The following is a 22,099-nucleotide window of genomic DNA, read 5'->3' as shown; positions in this document are numbered from 1 at the left end:
TCCTTGTTTGTCTCAGGGGAATGAGCCTTGAAACATTCAATCGGAGCATGGAGGTTGAAAGGTCGGGGATTAATTAGCCCTAGGCACAAGCAGGTCAGTGGGTCCGCTCAGTGATGGCGCAAAAGGTCTTTCGCCTCAAAGAATATGTTCTTGCAAAGCCATTGACCTTGATGGGAAAACTTCCAATCTGGGGGGGAACATACGTGCTACCTTCAAATTGGTCGATCAACCATGATGAGTCCACCAAGGGCTTGGGGCATAACCCTTTCTTGTATTCCATTCTGGCTAATTATGGCTGTCTGCTGACTTGTTTTTGTGTGCTTAGTTAAGATGAATTGTTCCTAACATTTTGAACTCAACGACCCCTAACATGGCCTAGTCCAGGGGTCGGCAACCCAAAATGTTGAAAGAGCCATATTGGACCAAAAATACAAAAACAAATCTGTCTGGAGCCGCAAAAAATTAAAAGCCATATTACATACAGATAGTGTGTCATGAGATATAAATTGAATTTAGAGGACTTAAAGGAAACTAAATGACCTCAAATATAGCTACAAATTAGGCATAATAATGCAATATGTACATATAGCTAGCCTAAATAGCATGTTAGCATCGATTAGCTTGCAGTCATGCAGTGACCAAATATGTCTGATTAGCACTCCACACAAGTCAATAACATCAATAAAACTCACCTTTCATGCACAACGTTAAAAGTTTGGTGGACAAAATGAGACAGAAAAAGAAGTGGCATAAAACACGTCCTAGAAAGTCGGAGAGAGTTATACATGTAAACAAACTACGGTGAGTTCAAGGACCGCCAAAATTAGTAGGACAAAACGGCGCTCGCCAAATACTCGAATCAGTGAAGCATGTTTAATATAAACAGTGTGCTTTGTAACAATTAGGGAGGCTTGTGTCATGTTTGTCCTCCTACAGAAACCATATTAAAACAAAAAATAAATGTTTTTCCCCTCATCTTTTTCCATTTTTCATACATTTTTTAAAAAGCTCCAGAGAGCCACTAGGGCGGCGCTCAAGAGCCGCATAGAGCTGCGGGTTGCCGATCCCTGGCCTAGTCAAAAAAGAAAAATGATCCTCTGCCTGTGTTATCTTTTTCTTTCTATGTGTTTTTTGGTTTATTTGCACCTTTATGGCTACTTTATCATGTTGATTTTTATTAGTATGTGATACAGGACATTCTTCCAAATTGGTGCTGATAATCCCATTGCATTTTGGCTATTGTAAAACATCACATTTTCACAGGGTTTCCGGGAGTTATTAAAAATTATTAAAAGTCTTAAAATGGATTTTTTGAAAATTAAGGCCTCAATTGGCATTTCAAAAGCATTAAATTTGATGTCCAGAACCATTAAAAATTAAAACAATTGCATGACTGGGCCGATCGTCAAGAAGTCAATTATTCGAACGATAAATGAAAATAAACTCAATAACTTTGCCGTCTGTGATAAAATTGCTAAGTCTGTTTCTTTTCGTCATCTCTGGCTTTCAAACTGGATACATGATGTCTCACTCTGTGCATTGCTCTCGGCACCTTAGCACATGTATTGAACAGTAAAATTACATGATCAGAGTGAGCCTTATGTCAGTCATCTACAATCTTTGTTTTGATACGCGTAAGCGGGACCAACTTGCAATTCCCTTTGTGTAGTAGTGGTTATAGTTAAGAATGGCATCTTAAGCGACGCTCACTTTAATGTTGGAGCAAACAATTTTGAAACAACGGTCACTTTTAATGTGCACATTGCTTCGGAACTGTGGAAAAAGATGTTTGCGAAGGTCGGCTGTGCGAACCCTGGAAATGATGTCTTAACAAGCTGACCAATCACAGATCTTTTCTTTTCCTAACTCTTATTTCAACATAACATTCAGACAATCCAAACATACAAGTAAACATGTCTCTATACATTTTTTCAAAATATGTACATACAATTTATTTTTCTCAAATGTTCAAACAGTAATTAAAATATTTTAACTACTATAAGTAGAGATGTCCGATAATGGCTTTTTTGCCGATATCCGATATTCCGATATTGTCCAACTCTTAATTATCGATTCCGATATCAACCGATACCGATAAATACAGTCGTGGAATTAACACATTATTATGCCTAATTTTGTTGTGATGCCCCACTGGATGCATTAAACAATGTAACAAAGTTTTCTAAAATAAATCAACTCAAGTTATGGAAAAAAAAAATGCCAACATGGCACTGCCATATTTATTATTGAAGTTACACAGTGCATTATTTTCTTTAACATGCCTCAAAACAGCAGCTTGGAATTTGGGACATGCTCTCCCTGAGAAAGTATGAGGAGGTTGAGGTGGGCGGGGTTGGGGTGGGGGGGTGTATATTGTAGCGACCCGGAAGAGTTAGTGCTGCAAGGGGTTCTGGGTATTTGTTCTGTAGTGTTTATGTTGTGTTACGGTGCGGATGTTCTCCCGAAATGTGTTTGTCATTCTTGTTTGGTGTGGGTTCACAGTGTGACGCATGTTTGTATCAGTGTTAAAGTTGTTTATACGGCCACCCTCAGTGTGACCTGTATGGCTGTTGACCAAGTATGCGTGCATTCACTTGTGTGTGAAAAGCCGTAGATATTATGTGACTGGGCCGGCACGCAAAGGCAGTGCCTTTAAGGTTTATTGGCGCTCTGTACTTCTCCCTACGTCCGTGTACCACTCCGTACAGCGGCGTTTTAAAAAGTCATACATTTTACTTTTTGAAACCGATACCGATAATTCCCAATATTACATTTTAAAGCATTTATCGGCCGATAGTATCGGCAGCTTGATATTATCGGCAGCCTGATATTATCGGGCATCTCTAACTATAAGGAAATAATAAACCAAAGAAACCTGAAAACGTGCAAGGGATAACTAAAGAAAATGTAACAAAAACATTAATAAAAATATCATGTTAGAATTTGTTAAATTGTCTTTATAGTGTGTTTTAGGCCAATTAGAGCCAATTCTAATTGACTAGAGCAGGGGTCGGCAACATTTACCAGTCAAAGAGCCATTTTGACCAGTTTCACAAATTAAAGAAAACAATGGGAGCCACAAAAATCTTTTGAAATTTAAAATGAAATAACACTGCATACAAAGTTTTTTTTCTTGCTTTGTGCTATGTATAAACCAAGGGTCTCAGACACGCGGCACACACTTAATATGAAAATTTAATATTAGGGCGGCCCGCGGGTTTTATATGAATGGCGCTTGACAGCGTCATACTTGTCAACCCTTCCGATTTTTCCGGCAGACTACGAATTTCAAGACAACTGTTCTCTCGAACGTGCCGTGATGGTACAGCATTTAGCACCCACTACAACCAGCCTGCCGGCCCAGCCACAGGATGTATGGGGCTTCTGCTTGCTTACGTAAGTGACAGCAAGTCATACTTGGTCAACAACCACACAGGTTACACTGACGGGGGCCATATAAAACAACTTTAACACTCTTACTAATAATGCGCCACACTGTGAACCCCCACCAAACAAGAATGACAAACACATTTCGGGAGAACATCTGCACCGTAACACAACATAAACACAACAGAACAAATACCCAGAATCCCATGCAGCCCTAACTCTTCAGGGCTACATTAAACACCCCCGCTACCAAACCCCGACCACCTCAACCGACGCACGGGGGGGGTTGATGTGTGAGGGAGCAGGGTTGGGGTGGGGGCGGGGTCTGGTGGTAGCAGGGGTGTATAATGTAGCCCGGAAGAGTCAGGGCTGCATGGGATTCTGGGTATTTGTTCTGTTGTGTTTATGTTGTGTTACAGTGCAGATGTTCTCCCGAAATGTGTTTGTCATTCTTGTTTGGTTTCGGTTCAAAATGTGGCGCATTATTAGTAAGAGTGTTAAAGTTGTTTTATATGGCCACCGTCAGTGTAACCTGTGTGACTGTTGACCAGGTATGCTTTGCTGTCACTTAAATGTGTAAGCAGAAGATGCATATAACAAGAGGCTGGGCTGGCACGCCGTTTGTACAGATTGTAGAGGGCGCTAAATGCTGTACCATCATGGCACGCCCTTATTATTATTGTAAGGGTGAAAATCGGAGAATATTAATCCCGGGAGTTTTCTGCGAGAGACCTTGAAATCCGGAAGTCTCCCGGGAAATTCGGGGTAGTCGGCAAGTATGCAGCTGTGCAGCATCAGAGTGATCAAAGAGCCGCATGCGGCTCCGGAGCCGCGGGTTGCCGACCCCTGGACTAAAGTAACAGTTAATGTAAACTTTTCAACTGTTCAAGATTGTCATTGTCAAATGCTTAAAATTGTGTCTATGCAGTAAGCTTTTGACTATACAGTATGTAACTATTTGTAGTAGGACATGGACATTAAATTGGTTTTAAGTGGCATTGAAAAAAATCATTGTTTTTGTATATGAATGATAAAAACATATCTCTGTCAGCTAATTAAAATAAACTAGCTACTTTATGTCTTTACAGAGTCAGAATATATTGCAGTATCTAAACCAGGCCCGGCCCTAACCAATCTGGCGCCCTAGGCAAGATTTTAGGTGGCGCCCCCCCACATCGGCAGTGAAGTGTATATACTCACAAGAACCCGAATAGCTTTGTCTTTGACCTTTTTTTACTTACAACTATACCTAATATATAAAGGGGTGGAAAAGTGACTATTACCTGCAGGGCAAACATTAGCTAACCAGAAGGCAATAACAATGTAAACAAAAAACACCTGCTTAAAAGATCTAATACAAATGTCCCTGAGGAATGTAAGGTGGGAGTACTGTAATTACCTAACGTTACATTATTATTTTCCATAACAATTTAGCCCCCTCCACAATATTAACCCGACGTTAAAACAGAACTAGCTATTTATTGATTAGCAATTGCCGAATCATGTAACATTAGCTTAATGCTAAAAAGCCAGGTTACTATCACATTCTGTAACAGACAAATAATTTCATGTAGGCTAACGTTACCTACCTGCTACCTCTGTCTTTTCTCGTTTCTCCTCCTCTTCTTTTCTCTTTTTTCTTCCCTGGGCACCTGACAGTTTTGGCCGTTTTGACATCTTGTGTTGATTTTTTGATGTGGTGACGTCCAAAAAGAGTCATGATATGGGAAGGGAGGGGGCGCACCGTGCGGGGGGGAGGAGGGGAGGCGTAATGTTGTAACAAATAATATTTCTATTAAATAGGCTTTACTTTGTATTTTAATTAACGTGGGATTATGTTTTGTATTTAGAAATAATAGTACCAACTTTTTTTTTCTCCAACATTTGTGGCACTGGCGTGGCGCCCCCTGATGGACGGCGCCCTTAGCATTTGCCTATACGGCCTATGCCACGGGCCGGCCCTGATCTAAACACACACATTATTTACATTATATATTTCACTCTGATAAATCCTGTCCAAATAAAAAAAAATTTAGTTTATTTAAATTATGCAAGCAAGTAATTTACTATGATTGATCAACATTTTTGATTAATCTGATTATTTGTTGTTGGCGCAGTTGAGAGAGTGGCCGTGCCAGCAACCTGAGGGTTCCCTGTTCAATCCCCACCTTCTACCAACCTCGTCACGTCCGTTTTGTCCCTGAGCAAGACACTTCACCATTGCTCCTGATGGGTCGTGGTTAGGGCCTTGAATGGCAGCTCCCGCCATCAGTGTGTGAATGGGTGAATGTGGAAATAGTGTCAAAGCGCTTTGAGTACCTTGAAGGTAGAAAAGCGCTATACAAGTATAACCCATTTATCATTTACAATTCAATTACACACAAACAAAGTTAACATCATAACCACCAAATCCCGAAATCCTATTTTGGGCTGATACATTAGTAAGAGGAGGAAAAGACAAATTTCCAATGTGCTGTTTTTTTTTGTTTTTCTTTCCGTAGGTTCTCTTTCTATCCAGCCATCTGCAATGGTTATCGAGGACAAAGAGCGAGTGTGTGACTCCTTACTCATGTGCATTGTCACAGTATTGAGCCACGGCCTGAGGAGTGGAGGAGGTGTTGGGGATGTACTGCGGAAACCATCCAAAGAGGTACAACAACAAGGAAGACATCACACCCTAGTGACATTTGGGACTGACTGTACTAAAACGACATCATCCATAGATCGATAGATCATTTTTGAAAATCTCCTAATTGTGTCATTCTACACCAAAATGTATTATTCAACAACTTCTTCTTCTCCACATTTTTCATCCGATTCAAACACACACACACACCGTTCCAACTTCAAACTGTTCAGCCTTTTCGGGAATCTCGGGCTTTCCCTTATCAAATTCTAAAAATTCCCAAATTTCCCAGAATTCCGGGTTTTACGGGACATTTTTCCCATTCAAAATGAATTGGCCATTTTTCAAACTTCCACCATTTCCACATTTTGCAACCAATTCAAACCATTCCACCTTCAACACATTGCACCATTCTGAAAATTCAAACTACCCCTTTTCCAAGTTCAAAAAAAATTCCAGGATTTTCTCGAATTCCTGGTTTTCCAAAGCCCTATTTTCACCCTTTTTTCTGGCGACTTCTCCTCCCACATTTTTCAACCCACTTCAACCGTTCCACCGTTAAAACATTCATCTTAAAGGGGAACATTATCACAATTTCAGAATGGTTAAAACCATTAAAAATCAATTCCCAGTGGCTTATTATATTTTTCAAAGTTTTTTTCAAAATTTTACCCATCACGCAATATCCCTAAAAAAAGCTTCAAAGTGCCTGATTTTAACCACCCGTCCATTTTCCTGTGACGTCACATAGTGAAGCCAACACAAACAAACATGGCGGAAAGAACAGCAAGCTATAGCGACATTAGCTCGGATTCAGACTCGGATTTCAGCGGCTTAAGCGATTCAACAGATTACGCATGTATTGAAACGGATGGTTGTAGTGTGGAGGCAGGTAGCGAAAACGAAATTGAAGAAGAAACTGAAGCTTTTGAGCCATATCAGTTTGAACCGTATGCAAGCGAAACCGACGAAAACGACACGACAGCCAGCGACACGGGAGAAAGCGAGGACGAATTCGGCGATCGCCTTCTAACCAACGATTGGTATGTGTTTGTTTGGCATTAAAGGAAACTAACAACTATGAACTAGGTTTACAGCATATGAAATACATTTGGCAACAACATGCACTTTGAGAGTGCAGACAGCCCAATTTTCATCAATTAATATATTCTGTAGACATACCCTCATCCGCGCTCTTTTCCTGAAAGCTGATCTGTCCAGTTTTGGAGTTGATGTCAGCAGGCCAGGGAAGCTAGGTTCGACAGGGGGTTTAGCTCACTCGTCTGCGGGAACAAACTGCCGCCATTGCTTGCCGTGCTACCGAGGCCCTTTGTCCCTGAATTGCTCACACACTCCGGCAGATTCAATGGGGGTCTGGCGGCAGATTTCTTTGACTTTATCGTTGGAAATGCATCTGCTTTGAGTGTCGCAGGATATCCACACATTCTTGCCATCTCTGTCGTAGCATAGCTTTCGTTGGTAAAGTGTGCGGAACAAACGTCCAATTTCTTGCCACTTTCGCATCTTTGAGCCACTGGTGCAACTTGAATCCGTCCCTGTTCGTGTTGTTACACCCTCCGGCAACACACCGACGAGGCATGATGTCTCCAAGGTACGGAAAACAGTCGAAAAAACGGAAAATAACAGAGCTGATTTGACTCGGTGTTTGAGAAAATGGCGGATTGCTTCCCGATGTGACGCCACGTTGTGACGTCATCGCTCCGAGAGCGAATATTAGAAAGGCGTTTAATTCGCCAAAATTCACCCATTTAGAGTTCGGAAATCGGTTAAAAAAATATATGGTCTTTTTTTCTGCAACATCAAGGTATATATTGACGCTTACATAGGTCTGGTGATAATGTTCCCATTTAATTAGGACAAAAAAAAAAGTGTTTTTTTTAACTGGAAAAATTCCTTGTTTTCCAGGAATTCCGTAATACCATTTCTCAATTCAACATGGTACCTCAACATTTCTCGAACGATTTGAAAAATTTCAACACCAACCATATTAACTCATTCAGACCATTCAAGTTTTTTACCAGTTTCAAAAAAATTCCCGCTTTTCCCGAAATTCCCAAATTTTTGGTAAATTCCCATTTAAATCAATGGTACATTCTTCAATGTTCCACAAATTCCCACAATTTTCATCTGATTCAAACTGTTCCAACTTCAAAATATTATGTTTGGGAATTGTGTGCTCTACTTCAACAATTCTAAAAAAAATTCCAGGATTTCAGTTCTACTCCAGCATTGTAGCATTCAAACATCTAGTTAATAATGCTGTCTCGTGGCACAACCAACTCGATCAAGATGGACAAATTTGTACAACATATTACCCCTCTTGATACGAATTTACAGGATTTAGGGATAGAGATCTACCTACAAAATATACCACTGACATCAGATCTGTTAGTCTTTGTTATAATTGAGCATATCCTTCTATATTGTGCGCACATTGTGTGAGTGACCTTACCTAAAATCGTTCTTCTCTTGGTTTTTAACAGGAGCCACTCTTTGCAGCCAGAGTCATCTTTGACCTGTTGTTCTTCTTCATGGTTATCATCATTGTTCTCAACCTTATCTTTGGTGTCATTATTGATACATTTGCTGACCTGAGGAGTGAGAAGCAGAAAAAAGAAGAAATCTTGAAAACAACATGCTTTATTTGTGGTAGGTATTGCCTGCGGTTAATAGCAAAAAGTTCTAAGAATAACTTTTTGGTCCTACCGTCTTAACTATTGTATTCTCAGAAAAGGAAGCAACAGATGTAATGCCGTTTAGCTTCAATGCTGCACCATAACTCAGAGCACAGGCTAGAAATAAGGACTGTTTATCTGGGTAGTGTAAACATTGAAACGCCTCTTCTTCCCAGAAAGAGTGGTTACTCACGTCGGCTGAGGAAGAAGAAGATTTTTTTCATCAAATTGGTTGAGAGCAGAGTTTTCTAACTTAATTTACCTGGCGGCCGCTTGAGATAGTCTGGTTGAGGCTGGTCTGCGCCAAATAGTTTCTTCATTTTTAACCACGTGACTAAAATTGTTGACTTCTTCTACCAGCATCTATAATGACCCTAAGATATGGTAGGCCTTCAAGAGGTCATACTATGATTTTTTTCCTACATTTAAAACACTTCCTTGTGGTCTACATAACATGTAAATATGGTTCTTTGATCCAAATTTTGCATTGATTATGTTTTACAGACAATCTCCAAACCGTTTTCTGATCGCCTCTTCAGGATGCGCTGTTTTGTACGCGGTTTTATTTACATTTCCCCACTTCGCCTGCGTCTTCTCCCCGTCAGCTATGTTATATTTTTTTATCGTGTCCATAGTGTTCTGACAGTTATAAGTTCGAACTATACGCACATTTGTATTAGAAAAGGCAACATTGGAGGATGCATGTGCATGTACGAGCCAGTCTTCCCCATAACAAGAGGATAGAGAAAAAGAAGGAACTTATTGGCTACAATGGCGGACTCAAGCAAAGCTCCTCGGGTAAAACTTTACCATATATGGATATATCGGCTGACGTCACACTTGGGAAAACGGCACAAATTAGGCAAATTCCAAACGGCTTGTTTGGAGGAAGTATGAGCTTCAAGCACACCTGTTAAGTGAAAACCATTTCAGGTGACTAACTCTTGAAGCTCATCGAGAGAATGCCAAGAGTGTGCAAAGCAGTAATCAGAGCAAAGGGTGGTTATTTTGTCGAAACTAGAATATAAAACGTGTTTTCAGTTATTTCCCCTTTTTTGTTAAGTACATAACTCCACATGTGTTCATTCATAGTTTTGATGCCTTCAGTGACAATCTACAATGTAAATAGTCATGAAAATAAATAAAAAACTCATTGAATGAGAAGGCGTGTCCAAACTTTTGGCCTGTACTGTATAAGATCACCACCCATGGCTAGTATGATGTATGTTACCATTAGTGGTTTGGGTATCTGAAATATGAAAAAGCGCCACATAAATCCAATCAATTATTATTTTCCTGGATATTAAACATACGGTTGTCTATATATGTCACAATTAGAAGTAAAAATGTAAAGAAAAGTGTACTAAATAGGAAGTCTGGTGTTCAGGCTGTCGACCACAGCTGTCTAGTGCAAAAGGCGCATGCCAGTCACGCGTTCACATACACAAGACATCTTCAAGAAGGAAAGGATTTAAAAGACTTATTATGCCAGTGTTTTTCAACCACTGTGCCGCGGCACACTAGTGTGCCGTGAGATACAGTCTGGTGTGCCGTGGGAGAATATGTAATTTCACCTATTTGGGTGAAAAATATTTTTCGCAAACCAGTCGTAATAATCTGCAAATTATGTGTTGTTGTTGAGTGTCGGTGCTGTCTAGAGCTCGACAGGGGTAACCACGTTATACTCTTCCATATCAGTAGGTGGCAGCAAATAGCTAATTGCTTTGTAGATGTCGGGAACATGGTTTGTCGTGATCACAATATGCGGACGACAGTGTGCAGGTCAAAAGGTGACTAATGCTTACACCAAAAATAAACAAAAAGGTGAGTGCCCCTAAGAAAAGGCATTGAAGCTTAGGGAAGGTTATGCAGAACGAAACTAAAACTGAACTGGCTACATAGTAAACAAAAACAGAATGCTGGACGACAGCAAAAACTTACTGTGGAGCAAAGACGGCGTCCACAGTGTACATCCGAACATGACATGGCGATCAACAATGTCCCCACAAAGAAGGATAAAAACAACTGAAATTATTCTTGATTGCTAAAACAAAGTAGATGCGGGAAATTTCGCTCAAAGGAAGACATGAAACTGATACAGGAAAATACTAAAAAAAAAGAGAAAAAGCCACCAAAATAGGAGCGCAAGACAAGAACTAAAACACTACACACAGGAAAACAGCAAAAAAAAACTCCAAATAAATCACGGCGTGATGTGACAGGTCGTGACAGTACACCTACTTTGAGACAAGAGCTATATTGATGCATGCTTGGTTATGCTTTAAAGTCATATCCAACAATTGGGACGACGACTTTTTATTGTCAACTCCGGATTTTTTCAACACAAAAAATTTGCCTTGGCTCCAAAAAGGTCGAAAAACACTGTATTATGCCATGGTGGTTGATATTTTTGTTGAAATGGTGAGTGAAATCATACGACTTTCAAACAATGCTTTTGTAACATAACGTTATTGTTTTGTTTGAACGCCACTGCCCTCCGCTGTTGGCCGCCACCTAATCGCTGCAAATATAAGAAGCAGTGGGACTGTCTGTCACATCGACCTTAATTTAGTGCAACAAACAAGACACTAATATTTTTAGCAAGTCTCAGTTGTGACACTTTGTCTGCCCATCTCTTGTGACCATGTTTCTTCTTCCTTTTTTTCCACATTTTCACTGAGGGTCACATGCACAATTATGTCATGTTGTCACAAGTTAGTTTAAGGGAACTCAAGTTTTTAGGAAAACACATGTTGTCATCTTTGTGATCAGTCCTAATGAATGTTTGTGTCCCTCGTTTGGTCTGTTTGCTTTAGGTCTGGAGAGAGACAAGTTTGACAATAAGACGGTTACCTTTGAAGAGCACATCAAGGTTGAACACAACATGTGGCACTACCTATTCTTCATCGTCCTGGTTAAGGTCAAGGATTCCACCGAATACACCGGCCCGGAAAGCTACGTGGCCGAAATGATCAGGGTAAGATCATTGAAATGTTCCCACAAAAAACATGGAAAAATTAACACAGGTAATTTCTTTGTGAAGTTATGTACAAACCCCAAAACCAGTGAAGTTGGCACGTTGTGTAAATCGTAAATAAAAACGGAATACAATGATTTGCAAATCCTTTTCAACCTATATTCAATTGAATAGACTGCAAAGACAAGGTACTTAACGTTCGAACTAGTAAACTTTGTTATTTTTTGCAAATATTAGCGCATTAGAAATTTGATGCCTGTAACATGTTTTAAAAAAGCTGGCACAAGTGGCAAAAAAGACTGAGAAAGTTGAGGAATGCTCATCAAACACTTATTTAGAACATCCCACTGGTGAACAGGCTAATTGGGAACAGGTGGGTGCCATGATTGGGTATAAAAGCAGCTTCCATGAAATGCTCAGTCATTCACAAACAAGGATGGGGCGGACTTGTCGAACAATTTAAGGACAACATTTATCAACAAGCTATTGCAAGAAATTTAAGGATTTCACCATCTACGGTCCGTAATATCATCAAAAGGTTCAGAGAATCTGGAGAAATCACTGCACGTAAGCGATGATATTACGGACCTTCGCAACGTTATCATGGACGCCCCTGCTTATTTCAGCAAGACAATGCCAAGCCACGTGTTACAACAGCGTAGCTTCATAGTAAAAGAGTGCGGGTACTAGACTGGCCTGCCTGTAGTCCAGACCTGTCTCCCATTGAAAATGTGTGGCGCAATATGAAGCCTGAAATACCACACTGGAGACCCCAGACTGTTAAACAACTTGAAGGGGAACATTATCACAATTTCAGAAGGGTTAAAACCATTAAAAATCAGTTCCCAGTGACTTATTTTATTTTTCGAAGTTTTTTTCAAAATTTTACCCATCACGCAATAGCTTCAAAGTGCCTGATTTTAACCATCGTTATATACACCCGTCCATTTTCCTGTGACGTCACATAGTGATGCCAATACAAACAAACATGGCGGATAGAACAGCAAGTTTATAGCGACATCTAGCTCGGATTCAGACTCGGATTTCAGCGGCTTAAGCGATTCAACAGATTACGCATGTATTGAAACGGATGGTTGTAGTGTGGAGGCAGGTAGCGAAAACGAAATTGAAGAAGAAACTGAAGCTATTGAGCCATATCGGTTTGAACCGTATGCAAGCGAAACCGACGAAAACGACACGACAGCCAGCGACACGGGAGAAAGCGAGGACGAATTCGGCGATCGCCTTCTAACCAACGATTGGTATGTGTTTGTTTGGCATTAAAGGAAACTAACAACTATGAACTAGGTTTACAGCATATGAAATACATTTGGCAACAACATGCACTTTGAGAGTGCAGACAGCCCAGTTTTCATCAATTAATATATTCTGTAGACATACCCTCATCCGCGCTCTTTTCCTGGGGGTCTGGCGGCAGATTTCTTTGACTTTATCGTTGGAAATGCATCTGCTTTGAGTGTCGCAGGATATCCACACATTCTTGCCATCTCTGTCGTAGCATAGCTTTCGCCGGTAAAGTGTGCGGAACAAACGTCCAATTTCTTGCCACTTTTGCATCTTTGGGCCACTGGTGCAACTTGAATCCGTCCCTGTTCGTGTTGTTACACCCTACCGACAACACACCGACGAGGCATGATGTCTCCAAGGTACGGAAAACAGTCGAAAAAACGGAAAATAACAGAGCTGATTTGACTCGGTGTTTGTAATGTATTTGAGAAAATGGCGGATTGCTTCCCGATGTGACGTCACGTTGTGACGTTATCGCTCCGAGAGCGAATAATAGAAAGGCGTTTAATTCGCCAAAATTCACCCATTTAGAGTTCGGAAATCGGTTAAAAAAATATATGGTCTTTTTCTGCAACATCAAGGTATATATTGACGCTTACATAGGTCTGGTGATAATGTTCCCCTTTAAGCTGTACATCAAGCAAGAATGGGAAATAATTCCTCTTGAAAAGCTTCAAAAATTGGTCTTCTCAGTTCCCAAACGTTTACTGAGTGTTGTTAAAAGGAAAGGCCATGTAACACAGTGGTAAAAATGACCCCTGCCAACTTTTTTGCAATGTGTTTCTGCCATTAAATTTTAAGTTAATGATTATTTGCAAAAAAATTAAGTTTCTCAGTGCGAACATTAAATATCTTGTCTTTGCAGTCTATTCAATTGAATATAAGTTGATAAAGGATTTGCTAATCATTGTATTCTATTTTTATTTACGAATTACACAACGTGCCAACTTCACTGGTCTTGGGTTTTGTAACATAAACATAGTATTCACATCCAAAAACAAGATTATTACTAAGACCATATTTACCATTAACTGGGTACATGGTAGATCATTTTAAATTCAACATCATTCCTGCTGCAGAATTGGAATTCTCTGCACAAATTCTACACAGTTTTGTCTTGAACCCTTTGACCCAAGAGGCAGCATGATGTAATCCTGCCCTGTTGACCCTAAATTCTTCTGAGGTATTATCGCAGTACTCAGCTTTGTGAATAGAGAGTTAACATTCAGACTGTCTGCCTCTGGCATAAATGTGTTAATCCCCCTGGCAATCAGGCAGCACACACACACACATTGTTTTTAGTCAGCAAAATGATTTATGTCAGTCTGTCCTTTTTGTTGTATCATGTTGATATTTACACTTACCAAATTGATACATGTCAAACTCAAATCCATTTTGTCTTTCTGCCATAAGGGTGTATTAAGAGAGTACCATGAAACATACACTGTAAATGTGCATCCACACAACTACTGAATATTAGAGAGATGGCGATTTTCGTGAAACAGTATGTTATCGCCATTGCCGAGCAATGCCTTTTAATGCCGATTACGGCAAGTAAACTGCATGTTTTAGTATGTTAAGGACGATGCAAAACATGTTACACACCGAGAGCAAGCCAGGAGCAGGCATGCTAGTGGTTAGAGTGTCCGCCCTGAGATCGGTAGGTTGTGAGTTCAAACCCTGGCTGAGTCATACCAAAGATTATAAAAATGGGACCCATTGCCTCCCTGCTTGGCACTCAGCATCAAGGGTTGGAATTGAGGGTTAAGTCACCAAAAATGATTCCCGGGCGTGGCCACAGCTGCTGCTCACTGCTCCCCTCACCTCCCAGGGGGTGATCAAGGGTGATGGGTCAAATGCAGAGAATAATTTTGCCACACCTAGTGTGTGTGTGTATGACAATCATTGGTACTTTAACTTTAACTAATAGCTAAAATACCTTAAGCCAGCTTTAAACGGCAACAAAAAAGTGATTTAGGACAGTGGTCCCCAACCACCGGGACCGATTGGTACCGGGCCGCACAAGGAAAAAAAAAAATATATATATATATTTTTTTTTTTTTTTTTATTATTATTTTTTTTAATTAAATCAACATAAAAACACAATATATACACTATATATCAATGTATATCAATACAGTCTGCAGGGATACAGTCCGTAAGCACAAATGATTGTATTTATTTATTTATTTTTTTTAAAATATATATATATATACCCCCCCCACCCCCCGGTCCGCGGGACAAATTTTCAAGCGTTGACCCGGTCCGCAGCTACAAAAAGGTTGGGGACCACTGATTTGAGAAGTCTAGATGGAACCGTGTTGCAGCACAGGGTAACCAGCTGTGACCTTTTGTTTTGTTTTGTTTTTGTTACTGTTTGCAATCTCAGGCACAGGGGAACTTTGATGGCAAAAAACACATTTAAATGGAAAATAGATAGTAGTTTTTGCTTTAGTTAGTGTTAGTTGTTTTGCTCAAACCATTGTATGTAATAAAGGAGGACAAGAAACTAGTTTGAATATTATGTTATTGTTAAACTGTCAATAGCACTCACCATAAATTAATTGGATAATGTACAGTTAATACATGTAATCGGTATTGGTATCAACCGATCTCACTCATGGATGATCGGTATTAGAGATGTCCAATAATGGCTTTTTTGTATATTGTAGCGTCCCGGAAGAGTTAGTGCTGCAAGGGGTTCTGGGTATTTGTTCTGTTGTGTTTATGTTAAGTTACGGTGTGGATGTTCTCCCAAAATGTGTTTGTCATTCTTGTTTGGTGTGGGTTCACAGTGTGGCGCATATTTGTAACAGTGTTAAAGTTGTTTATACGGCCACCCTCAGTGTGACCTGTATGGCTGTTGACCAAGTATGCGTGCATTCACTTGTGTGTGAAAAGCCGTAGATATTATGTGACTGGTTTATTGGCGCTCTGTACTTCTCCCTACGTCCGTGTACCACTCCGTACAGCGGCGTTTTAAAAAGTTATACATTTTACTTTTTGAAACCGATACCGATAATTTACGATATTACATTTTAAAGCATTTATCGGCCGATAGTATCGGCAGCCCGATATTATCGGGCGTCTCTAACTATAAGGAAATAATAAACCAAAGAAACCTGAAAACGTGCAAGGGATAACTAAAGAAAATGTAACAAAAACATTAATAAAAATATCATGTTAGAATTTGCTAAATTGGTATTAGAGATGTCCGATAATGGCTTTTTTGTATATTGTAGCGTCCCGGAAGAGTTAGTGCTGCAAGGGGTTCTGGGTATTTGTTCTGTTGTGTTTATGTTAAGTTACGGTGCGGATGTTCTCCCGAAATGTGTTTGTCATTCTTGTTTGGTGTGGGTTCACAGTGTGGCGCATATTTGTAACAGTGTTAAAGTTGTTTATACGGCCACCCTCAGTGTGACCTGTATGGCTGTTGACCAAGTTTGCCTTGCATTCACTTGTGTGTGTGTGTGTGGAAAGTCGTAGGTATCATGTGATTGGACCGGCACGTAAAGGCGGTGCCTTTAAGGCATGCCCCCAATATTGTTGTCTGGGTGGAAATCGGGAGAATGGTTGCCCCGGGAGATTTTCGGGAGGGGCACTGAAATTCGGGAGTCTCCCGGGAAAATCGGCAAGTTTGACTGGGAGACGCAACTGCTCTGTACTTCTCCCTACGTCCGTGTACCACTCCGTACAGCGGCGTTTTAAAAAGTCATACATTTTACTTTTTGAAACCGATACCGATAATTTCCGATATTACATTTTAAAGCATTTATCGGCCGATAATATCGGCAGTCCGATACTATCGGACATCTCTAATCGGTATGGTAATTGACCGCATAAAACCCTGATCAAAACGTCCCTACTGAACACAGTTATCAAGTACCTCATGCACAGAATGATGCATCAGGGCATTTCAATGTGTAGTGATAAATAAGGGTGAAATTATTCAATAACCAAAGTTCCTCATTGTGTCATCTCATCCAGTCGTGAAATCAACCATTGTGATATTTAACCTTACAATATGATTATGTTGATGCCACGTATGGTCATTCATATAGTTGCTCCTTTGTGTTTCAAGGGCCAAAAAATAGCCTCGGCTTACCCGTGTGCTTTACTGATGTGGTAAAACTTCTAATTGTTGCTTCAGGCTCACACAAAATGAGTCCTCTTTGTAAGCAGTTCTGAAGACAACAGGCAAGATCTTTCAAAGTTGTTGCTGTACTGCCGTCACGGTAACTCCTCAAGCCCACTCCATTGTCTTTTGTCTTGACCTGACCCTCTCAGTCTTGTGACCAACCACCTGATTTAGGATTAACCCCCATCCTCTCCTATTAACCTTGCACCCCGCTGAAGCAAAATGAGTTTGTCGAAGGTGCATTCTTATCAGCCGGTTTAACAGGAGTGGAGAGCAGCCACGCATTGTGTGAAAGGCCCCACTGACCCACTCATTCTTAACATCCACACTCAAAAATGTGTCCACATTCCATTTTGGCACAGGCATCTCTTGATTTGGAAATCGGGATATTAGCTTTGTGAGGTTTGTCCAGAGATTTTAAAAAAGGTTAACGTGACAGATTTAAGGAGTTTGTGTTTAAAGGGGAACATTATCACCAGACCTATGTAAGCGTCAATATATACCTTGATGTTGCAGAAAAAAGACCATATATTTTTTTAACCGATTTCCGAACTCTAAATAGGTGAATTTTGGCGAATTAAACGCCTTTCTAATATTCGCTCTCGGAGCGATGACGTCACACTGGAAGCAATCCACCATTTTCTCAAAAAACGAGTCAAATCAGCTGTTATTTTCCGTTTTTTCAACTGTTTTCCGTACCTTGGAGACATCATGCCTCGTCGGTGTGTTGTCGGAGGGTGTAACAACACGAACAGGGACGGATTCAAGTTGCACCAGTGGCCCAAAGATGCGAAAGTGGCAAGAAATTGGACGTTTGTTCCGCACACTTTACCGACGAAAGCTATGCTACGACAGAGATGGCAAGAATGTGTGGATATCCTGCGACACTCAAAGCAGATGCATTTCCAACGATAAAGTCAAAGAAATCTGCCGCCAGACCCCCATTGAATCTGCCGGAGTGTGTGAGCAATTCAGGGACAAAGGACCTCGGTAGTACGGCAAGCAATGGTGGCAGTTTGTTCCCGCAGACGAGCGAGCTAAACCCCCTGGATGTCTTGGCTCACACCGTCAAGAGAAGAATATCGACCCTAGCTTCCCTGGCCTGCTGACATGAGGGTATGTCTACAGAATATATTAATTGATGAAAATTGGGCTGTCTGCACTCTCAAAGTGCATGTTGTTGCCAAATGTATTTCATATGCTGTAAACCTAGTTCATAGTTGTTAGTTTCCTGTAATGCCAAACAAACACATACCAATCGTTGGTTAGAAGGCGATCGCCGAATTCGTCCTCGCTTTCTCCCGTGTCGCTGGCTGTCGTGTCGTTTTCGTCGGTTTCGCTTGCATACGGTTCAAACCGATGTGGCTCAATAGCTTCAGTTTCTTCTTCAATTTCGTTTTCGATACCTGCCTCCATACTACAACCATCCGTTTCAATACATTTGTAATCTGTTGAATCGCTTAAGCCGCTGAAATCCGAGTCTGAATCCGAGCTAATGTCGCTATAGCTTGCTGTTCTTTCCGCCATGTTTGTTTGTGTTGGCTTCACTATCTGACGTCACAGGAAAATGGACGGGTGTATATAACGATGGTTAAAATCAGGCACTTTGAAGCTTTTTGTAGGGATATTGCGTGATGGGTAAAATTTTGAAAAAAACTTCGAAAAATATAATAAGCCACTGGGAACTGATTTTTAATGGTTTTAACCCTTCTGAAATTGTGATAATGTTCCCCTTTAAAAAAAAATCTGTCAACATTTGCCATGTTTGGCATTTTGAAAAGGCAGCAGTGTGGTTTATTGGTTCTCACTGCACAGTAACAGATCGAGCCTTTCTGTGGGGAGTTTAATTGTTCTTACTGTGCTTGTGTGGATTCTCTCTTCATCTCCGGTTCGCGACTCATGCATGTTAGGTTATTAGAGATTGAAGCACTTCTTAGCACATAAAGCACTACACGTTTGACCAGTGAGAGCGCACTGATCCTACCCAGACGCTCATCTTTTTTAACCATTCTTTGCACTTGTAATGGATGGTAGCACAAAGCTCGACTTGCTTTGTGCTTGAAAGTTAAAGAACCCATACCGTCCAGTTCTCCTTGTGTTTTCTGCTCCTGAAATTGAAAATTGGCAGTCATTTCCAGTGTTGGGTTTGTTATTGAAAACCAGTAACTAGTTACAGTTACTAGTTACTTTATTTCAAAAGTAACAGTTACTAACTCAGTTACTTACACCAAAAAGTAATGCGTTACTGTGAAAATGCCTTTGCATAATATTGCGAAACAAAATGCCAGATAATATTTTACCTTATACACACACCATAATAATACTCGTATGTTGAAGCACAGTACAATCCATCAAGTGGTACGGCTTCATAGCTTACCAAAGTCATACTAAAACATTTAGATAGATTTTTGAGTGCCGTGTTGAATATTCTATATTTTCAATGGAACATATAAAATGTTGGTGTTGTTTACTTGAGTCATATTGCCATCATAGTGCAGTCTACATGTAGTTCTTATATTTGACTGCCATCTACTGGTCACACTTATCATTACACCATGTACCAAATAAAATTGCTTCGAGGTCGGTAAGCAAAATCAGAATTATTCCGTACATTAGGCGCACCGTCGAGTTTTGAAGGGGAAAAAGGATTTTAAGTGCGCCTTATAGTCCGGAAAATACGGTATATACTATTTTAATTTCTTCAAATTCTGAGCGAAAATACCATGATTCGGGATGAATTTGCTACCCAAACATACAGTGTACTACACAATATGAAATTGCCTCCAGTTTTTTGTAGAAGACGTCAGCAGGCTAATTTAGGTTTAAAACATTTTAGATTTAAAAGTTGACGTTCAAAAATTTGCTGAAACTCGTTAGAAAACAAGCCTAAAATCACTGGAATTTATTATTATTATTAGGTCCAGAACTATGAAATAAGTGCCAAGGCTGTCAGCATTTAAAGGGGAACATTATCACAATTTCAGAATGGTTAAAACCATTAAAAATCAGTTCCCAGTGGCTTATTATATTTTTCGAAGTTTTTTTCTAAATTTTACCCAACACGCAATATCCCTAAAAAAAAAGCTTCAAAGTGCCTGATTTTAACCATCGTTATAAACACCCGTCCATTTTCCTGTGACGTCACACAGTGAAGCCAACACAAACAAACATGGCAGAAAGAACAGCAAGCTATAGCGACATTAGCTCGGATTCAGACTCGGATTTCAGCGGCTTAAGCGATTCAACAGATTACGAATGTATTGAAACGGATGGTTGTAGTGTGGAGGCAGGTAGCGAAAACAAAATTGAAGAAGAAACTGAAGCTTTTGAGCCATATCGGTTTGAACCGTATGCAAGCGAAACCGACGAAAACGACACGACAGCCAGCGACACGGGAGAAAGCGAGGACGAATTCGGCGATCGCCTTCTAACCAACGATTGGTATGTGTTTGTTTGGCATTAAAGGAAACTAACAACTATGAACTAGGTTTACAGCATATGAAATACATTTGGCAACAACATGCACTTTGAGAGTGCAGACAGCCCAGTTTTCATCAATTAATATATTCCGGAGACATACCCTCATCCGCGCTCTTTTCCTGAAAGCTGATCTGTCCAGTTTTGGAGTTGATGTCAGCAAGCTAGGGTCGATAGGGGGTTTAGCTCGCTCGTCTGCGGGAACAAACTGCCGCCATTGCTTGCCGTGCTACCGAGGTCCTTTGTCCCTGACTTTCGCATCTTCGGGCCACTGGTGCAACTTGAATCCGTCCCTATTCGTGTTGTTACACCCTCCGACAACACACCGACGAGGCATGATGTCTCCAAGGTACGGAAAACAGTCGAAAAAACGGAAAATAACAGAGCTGATTTGACTCGGTGTTTGAGAAAATGGCATATTGCTTCCCGATGTGATGCCACGTTGTGACGTCATCGCTCCGAGAGCGAATATTAGAAAGGCGTTTAATTCGCCAAAATTCACCCATTTAGAGTTCAGAAATCGGTTAAAAAAATATATGGTCTTTTTTCTGCAACATCAAGGTATATATTGACGCTTACATAGGTCTGGTGATAATGTTCCCCTTTAAGGAAAATCTCACGCCGCGATGCCTCGCGCGCCGCTAGCTACTACGCCGCTAGTTACTAGCTACTACTTGACTGTATTATGCTGATAGTATATATTTATACCATGAATTGATTAACGTGGACCCCGACTTAAACAAGTTGAAAAACTTATTGGGGTGTTACCATTTAGTGGTCAATTGTACGGAATATGTACTGTACTGTGCAATCTACTAATAAAAGTCTCAATCAATCAATCAATCAAAGCATATCGGCTTGAGTGCTCGACTCTCAGTCAGAAAGGTTGGTGTGCTCGCTAGTTAGAGAAATAATCCAATCAAAATGGTCCAAAAGTCGAACCTGCAGCACACTCCACAGTGAGTCTTTGAATTTGAAATAGAATAGAATTTCGAATGCTCAGTGAACGCAGGCCGGCAAGAAAGGGAATTACGCCCAACTCCGGCGCGGCACAAATGGCCTGTGTGTGAGTACACCATAAATTGCCTGTAGGTGTGAATGTGAGTGTGGATGGCTGTCTGGGGTCAGCCTTGTGAATAACATGTGACCAGTCCACAGTGTCACTCACCTCCCACACCCTGTCAGCAAGGATAGGCTTCAACTTCCATGTGACCCTGAATAAGATGAAGAGATCAAAATTGGTGACTACAGTAGGTGTCGAGTGCAAGTAATTTGTTTCAATAAATCAATCTGATATTATTTCGTATCCTTGAATTAAGAGGGGTATGTGTAATATCACAGTTTGCATGTATTATTTGAACCAGAAACAGGAGTTGTTGTCCTTCTCACTTAGTTTCATGTTATCGAGTGATGCAAAAACAGGAGAGTGGGTGTAGAAGTCAGACTATTCTGATAATGACTTGGATTGACGTCAGTTGTGGAGGAGTCTG

The 22,099-nt window shown here is 40.5% G+C and overlaps 1 protein-coding gene across 10 annotated transcripts in view; it reads left to right on the top strand.

Moving 5' to 3' along the window:
• The window catches only part of itpr1b (inositol 1,4,5-trisphosphate receptor, type 1b), a 254,529-nt gene that overhangs the window by 217,422 nt on the left and 15,008 nt on the right, over window positions 1-22,099 (top strand). For all 10 annotated transcript variants that reach the window (XM_061923933.2, XM_072916599.1, XM_061923928.2 and 7 more), the window contains 3 exons: window positions 5,889-6,037; window positions 8,518-8,683; window positions 11,526-11,686. In XM_061923933.2, the coding sequence (XP_061779917.2) occupies window positions 5,889-6,037; window positions 8,518-8,683; window positions 11,526-11,686 (476 nt within the window). The remainder of the gene's footprint in view (window positions 1-5,888; window positions 6,038-8,517; window positions 8,684-11,525; window positions 11,687-22,099) is intronic.

Source organism: Nerophis lumbriciformis, linkage group LG28 (genome assembly GCF_033978685.3).
Source record: "Nerophis lumbriciformis linkage group LG28, RoL_Nlum_v2.1, whole genome shotgun sequence".
Classification (NCBI taxonomy): Eukaryota; Metazoa; Chordata; class Actinopteri; order Syngnathiformes; family Syngnathidae; genus Nerophis; species Nerophis lumbriciformis.
Note: the sequence above shows the minus strand (reverse complement) of the source record. Positions and strands in the feature narration are given on the sequence as shown.